Below are 5329 nucleotides of genomic sequence, written 5' to 3'. Positions count from 1 at the left end.
GCCTTTGCTTTTTGAACATCAATTAATCTCTGTAAGACCTATCAGTACACGCAAATCGATATCAAAATGCCATATATCTACATGAAAGATTTAACATGATAGACTATTAAATTATCAAGTAAATGTTTCTAATTTATAACCTTTACTATGTACTTGGAAGTATCATAACAATACCTGCTCTAATTTGATGTTTGAAATAATAGCACATTCAAAAACTTCTTAAAGTAATTCCTTTGTAATCAGTTAAGCTAAAATCAAATAACTAGAAAAGCTAAATGATATCCTTAAAAAGAATCGTGCATTTGGTTCCAAACAGCAGTAAAAAGCTTTTAAGAGTAAACTACAAACCAGCTTAACTTTATCAAGATGAAGCGCAGCCCTTTCATACTCTTTCATCAATGTCCTAAAAGGAGAAGATCAATTGAATATGTTCAGCATAGTACTTAAAATAAAATATTTTATCTGACCCCTAGAATATCAAAATATATACTTGCACGTTCCAACTACAAATCTTCTTAAACTCTAGTTGAATTGGAAACTTAAAAGAAAACAATGAATACTACTAGTAATTCACAAAATAGGCACCTTCTACACATAGCAGAAATAGTTATAGGCAAAATATAACTTAATTTAACAGTACTTACTATAATAAAATCTATAATCCCTATGAGAGGACTCGAATCCATTTACAAACTCCAAAGTGGGGTAAACATGAATTGGAAGCCACAAAAAATATAACGTAGCCCATAATTCTTTAAGTCAAGTCTGATACCTTACATCATAATAAAGAAAAGTTTAATCCATGAACTATCTTCAAAGAAATAAAAAATAAAAAAGGCATGGTAAATTTGGCAAAGATGTCATCAATATAGAAGTCATAGTATTATACATAACCAAGCCTTAAAATTATCATACTTCACATCGGAAGAACAAAGTAAGAAGTCTAGTTTCTTTTGATTACCTTCAGCTCCTTCTCAGAAGCAATGTCATGAGCCAATAATAGCTTCTTCACTCTCTCAATTGGATCACGCTCCTATAATCATATTAACCAAGAGAAAAATTTGAGAAAGAACTCCATGATATTAAAATAACAGCACATTATATGCTTTGCTCAGTAGTGTGACAAACTTGTCTCTCATTGGAAATCTCGTCACATGTACCGTATGTGCTGCCAGAATCAGACATAGAGTGCCCGTGGTATCTATAGGTGTCCATTTCAAGAATCTTTACAAAACAATCAAGAATACAAGAAAGCAATCAGAGTAAAGCAAATACCAAACTTTGATAATTTAATCAAAACTACACAAATGCTAGAAAGTATTAAAGTTAATGCAATCCTATATGCAGCACTTGGGTTGAGAAAGCCCAATCTTACCTTATATACACAAGTAAGCTTTAATTCAGAGATCTATACGTACATCCATGTCTGATGGCTACAAAATTTTCATGGTTAATTCGATACCACTTATAAGTTCTTTCAGAGATCTAGTTAGCAAATCAAAATCATAACAGTATTATAACAAATTAATATTAAAATTAAAACAAAATCAAAGCAGCATTGCCAGAGAACCAGTTACATACTAAATCAATATTAAAATCAAAATAAAATCACAACAGCATTTCCAAATTACCAGTTACCAAATCAACATCAGAACAACATTATACCAAATCAACATTAAAATCAATATTAGGCAACAGCAAAGAAACTCACAGCAACAGCTTCAGTTAACATAAACACTTTAACAATAACCCTCACAGCAACAACAGGATAACTTAGGCGAGCAAAGAGAAATCAGAAACAGGGTAAAGCTCACCATTACAGTGGCGAGTTGCAGCTGAAACAGAGTGGCGATCCAAATACCAACGGCGGCGCACAGCTCAACAGCGACGATGAACCCAACCCCGCCAGCGACGGCTTGGCAGCAACAGAGGCAACCTCCTCTTCCCTCATCATGTTTCTCTCTCCGCGCGAACCCTTTCTTTCTCTTCGAGCTCTTTAGTGGCAGCAATGATGGGAAGTGCGACGGCGACGACGAGCTCGACGGTCAGGACCTTCAGCGGCGGTGATGGAGTCCTCGACGATGGTGGCTACTCCTCTCTCGCGCACACTCTTCTCCGTCTCCACACCCTCCGGTTTTTAAAATAGTCAAAGAAAACGGTTTTATTTTGTTGCTATAACGTAATGAAAAATTGAACTTCAACAGCAACACTGTAAAAACCGTTGTCTAAGACCATCTAATAGAACGGTTTTAAAGTGTAGCATTTTAGCAACGGTTTTTATGCGTTCTTTTTGTACAATTATTTAAACAACAATAAACAACCGTTGGTTAAAAACAAATCATGGTAACGGTTATAAAACCGTTCTTTAAAATAGTCAAAGAGAACGGTTTTAATTTGTTGCTATAAAATAATGAAAAATTGAATTTAATAGTAACACTACAAAAAATCGTTGTCTAAAACTATCTAAGAGAACGGTTTTAAGGCGTTGCAAAATTTGGCATTGCTAAAGCCCATATTTGTTGTAGTGACATGTCTAAAATAGTTCAAAAAATTAAATATTTAGTAAAAGAAATTCCTTGTTTGAGTATATCAGACCCTAAGGCAAGTCTAATCATAGAAACAGATGCCTCTGAATTAGGGTATGGAGATACTTAAACAAGTCCTTCCAAACTCCTCAAAAGAACAAATAGTTAAATATCATTCGGGTGTATGGAATTCAGTCCAGAAAAATTATGCTACTAATAAAAAGGAAATATTAGCCATTGACTTATGTGTTTCACGTTTTCAGGAAGAGTTGTTCAATAGAACCTTCTTAATCAGAACTGATTGCAAGGCAGCTCCTAGTGTATTAAAAAATGATGCTAAAAATCTAGTTTCTAAACAAATATTTGCTAGATGACAAGCTATATTACCATGCTTTGATTTTTCTATTGAGCATATTAAAGGATAATCAAATGCATTACCTGATTTTCTAACAAGAGAATTTTTGCAAGGTAAAAATGAGCAAGAGACAAGCAATCAGTGAAGATTATGGTCAACCTCTTGACTAACCAACAACTCGAATACAAGCTAAATAATTATCTATCAAACCCTTGACGATGTCACAGGTTGTTAAAAGTGAAAAATCATCAGTATCAACTAAAAGCTTATATGAGTTGACTACAGTTAACAGATATACATTACTTTAGCCATCAAATTTATTTAAAACTAAACCATCACTACAACATTTTGGGTCTATGGCCACGGTTTTTTTGGTCACGGTAAAAAACCGTGACCATAGACCCTCTATGGTCACGGTTTTTCAGGCTGACCAAAAAAAAAAGCTATGGTCACGGTTTTTTTGGAAAGGGTGACCATAGAGTACCTATGGTCACGGTTTTTTAAAAAAGAGTGGCCTAAAAGGGTCTATGGTCACGGTTTTGAGGGGTGACCTAAAGGGGTCTATGGTCACGGTTTTTTATAGTGACCAAAAAGGGTCTATGGTCACGGTTTTTCAAAAAAGGGTGACCTAAAAGGGTCTATGGTCACGGTTTTAGGGGGTGACCTAAAGGGGTCTATGGTCACGGTTTTCGGGGGTGGCCTAAAAGGGTCTATGGTCACGGTTTTGGGGGTGACCTAAAAGGGTCTATGGTCACGGTTTTTCAAAATAGAGTTACCTAAAAGGGTCTATGGTCACGGTTTTGGGGGGTGACCTAAAGGGGGCTATGGTCACGGTATTGGGGGTGGCCTAAAAGGGTCTATGGTCACGGTTTTGGGGGTGACCTAAAGGTGTCTATGGTCACGGTTTTTTACAGTGACCAAAAAGGGTCTATGGTCACGGTTTTTCAAAAAAGGGTGACCTAAAAGAGTCTATGGTTACAGTTTTGGGGGGTGACCTAAAGGGGCCTATGGTCACAGTTTTGGGGGTGGCCTAAAAGGGTCTATGGTCACGGTTTTGGGGGTGACCTAAAGGTGTCTATGGTCACGGTTTTTTACAGTGACCAAAAAGGGTCTATGGTCACGGTTTTTCAGAAGGGTGACCTAAAAAGGTCTATGGTCATGGTTTTTGAGGGTGACCTAAAGGGATCTATGGTCACGGTTTTAAAGGGTGACCTAAAGGGGTCTATGGTCACGATTTTAGAGGGTGACCTAAAGGGATCTATGGTCACAGTTTTAAAGGGTGACCTAAAGGGGTCTATGGTCACGGTTTTAGAGGGTGATCTAAAGGGATCTATGGTCACGGTTGTTTACAGTGACCAAAAAGAGTCTATGGTCACGGTTTTTTGGAAAAGGTAGCTTAAAAGGGTCTATGATCACGGTTTTGGGTGGTGACTTAAAATGGTCTATGATCACAGTTTTAGGGGGTGACCTAAAGGAGTCTACAGTTACAATTTCAATCATTTGAGTTTTAATTAATTAATATTTTTATGTATATCTTATTAATTTAAATATTTTTTCTTTTTAAAAAATTTAATAATTAAAAACTAATATTAAGTTTTGTGGATTAATAATTAGAGAAAAAGCATAGACGACGTCGTTTTTTGTTTATTTGAAAAAAATTGAAATACATGAGAACCAAATTGAAGGAAATTGAAAACCCCCGCGGCCCTCTTCTTTCTTCCCCCAATTCATAAAACTGTGACTGATGGAAATCGAAACTTGAAAACCCTAGCCCCTTGTTGCCGCCACCGTCCCAAGCTCTTCAGTGCCACCGCCGTCCTAAACTCCGCGGCGCCGTCGCTTCTTCCTCTTCCCTGTTTTGCAAAACCTAAAAAACTCAGCACGTCGTCTTCATCTTCGTCGGCTTCTCTGTTCGTGGTTTGGAGTAGCACGCCGTCCGGTTGCCGCTTGCCTTCATCTCGCATATCGCCTTGTCTCGCCGGTTGCCATCCGTCGAAGGTTAGTAGCCTCCACTTCTTCTTTTTGGTGCACTGAAACATGTGTTGGGTATTGGTATTTTCTTCTTTTCAGTGCGTTTCTCACGCCCCTTTGATGGAAAAGAAAAAGTCGAGTCATGTGCCATAGGTTTCGTAGGTTTTGAATTTGATATTGTTTCTATTATTTATGATGCCATTTTGGAGTATTATTTTAAGCTATGCCCCTATGTGTGCTTGTTGAATTCCCTCGGTAGCCAATTGGAATTCAGGACGCATACCGTTTTCCTGCGATGAGAAGAATCAATGAGTAAAATAGGACAAGTTAACATATGGTATAAAGAATGAATGAATGGGATCAAACCATGGAGGAAACAATGAGACCCTGTTCGTTGGGAATGCTTTTGCCATGCCTCAAAACCCACTATCGGTTCTTTGTCAATTTTACACCTACCATTCTTTGATTACCCTAAACC

The 5329-nt window shown here is 37.3% G+C and overlaps 2 protein-coding genes and 1 long non-coding RNA gene across 12 annotated transcripts in view; 1 reads left to right on the top strand and 2 right to left on the bottom strand.

The window, feature by feature from the left end:
* LOC110268835 (pyruvate dehydrogenase E1 component subunit alpha, mitochondrial-like) overlaps positions 1-1903 on the bottom strand; it is a 2965-nt gene extending 1062 nt beyond the window's left edge. For 2 of the 6 annotated variants that reach the window (XR_002357401.1, XR_002357400.1), the window contains exons 1-2: positions 1376-1777; positions 962-1224 (exon numbers count right to left, since the gene is read on the bottom strand). Coding sequence is in view for 2 of the 6 variants with exons in the window: in XM_021115817.1 (XP_020971476.1) it covers positions 962-1033; positions 1129-1215 (159 nt within the window). In the remaining 4 variants the exon portion in view is untranslated. Of the gene's footprint in view, positions 1-961; positions 1225-1375; positions 1778-1814 lie in introns of those variants that run through there. The other 4 variants (XM_021115817.1, XR_002357399.1, XM_021115816.1 and 1 more) reach the window with 4 other exon arrangements.
* The window catches only part of LOC107625278, a 9595-nt gene continuing 8749 nt past the window's right edge, over positions 4484-5329 (top strand). For 2 of the 5 annotated variants that reach the window (XR_002357394.1, XM_021115814.1), the window contains exon 1: positions 4504-4878. The gene's annotated coding sequence lies outside the window, so the exon portion shown is untranslated. Of the gene's footprint in view, positions 4879-5329 lie in introns of all 5 variants that reach the window. The other 3 variants (XM_021115813.1, XR_002357395.1, XR_002357396.1) reach the window with 3 other exon arrangements.
* LOC110268834 lies at positions 4500-5329 on the bottom strand. Its single transcript, XR_002357397.1, has 2 exons — positions 5218-5329; positions 4500-5141 (listed from the first exon to the last, which is right to left on the bottom strand). It is a non-coding gene; the product is annotated as an uncharacterized LOC110268834 (long non-coding RNA).

Source organism: Arachis ipaensis, chromosome B02 (assembly GCF_000816755.2).
Source record: "Arachis ipaensis cultivar K30076 chromosome B02, Araip1.1, whole genome shotgun sequence".
Classification (NCBI taxonomy): domain Eukaryota; kingdom Viridiplantae; phylum Streptophyta; class Magnoliopsida; order Fabales; family Fabaceae; genus Arachis; species Arachis ipaensis.
The sequence above is the reverse complement of the archived record's forward strand: the minus strand, read 5'-3'. Positions and strand labels throughout refer to the sequence as shown.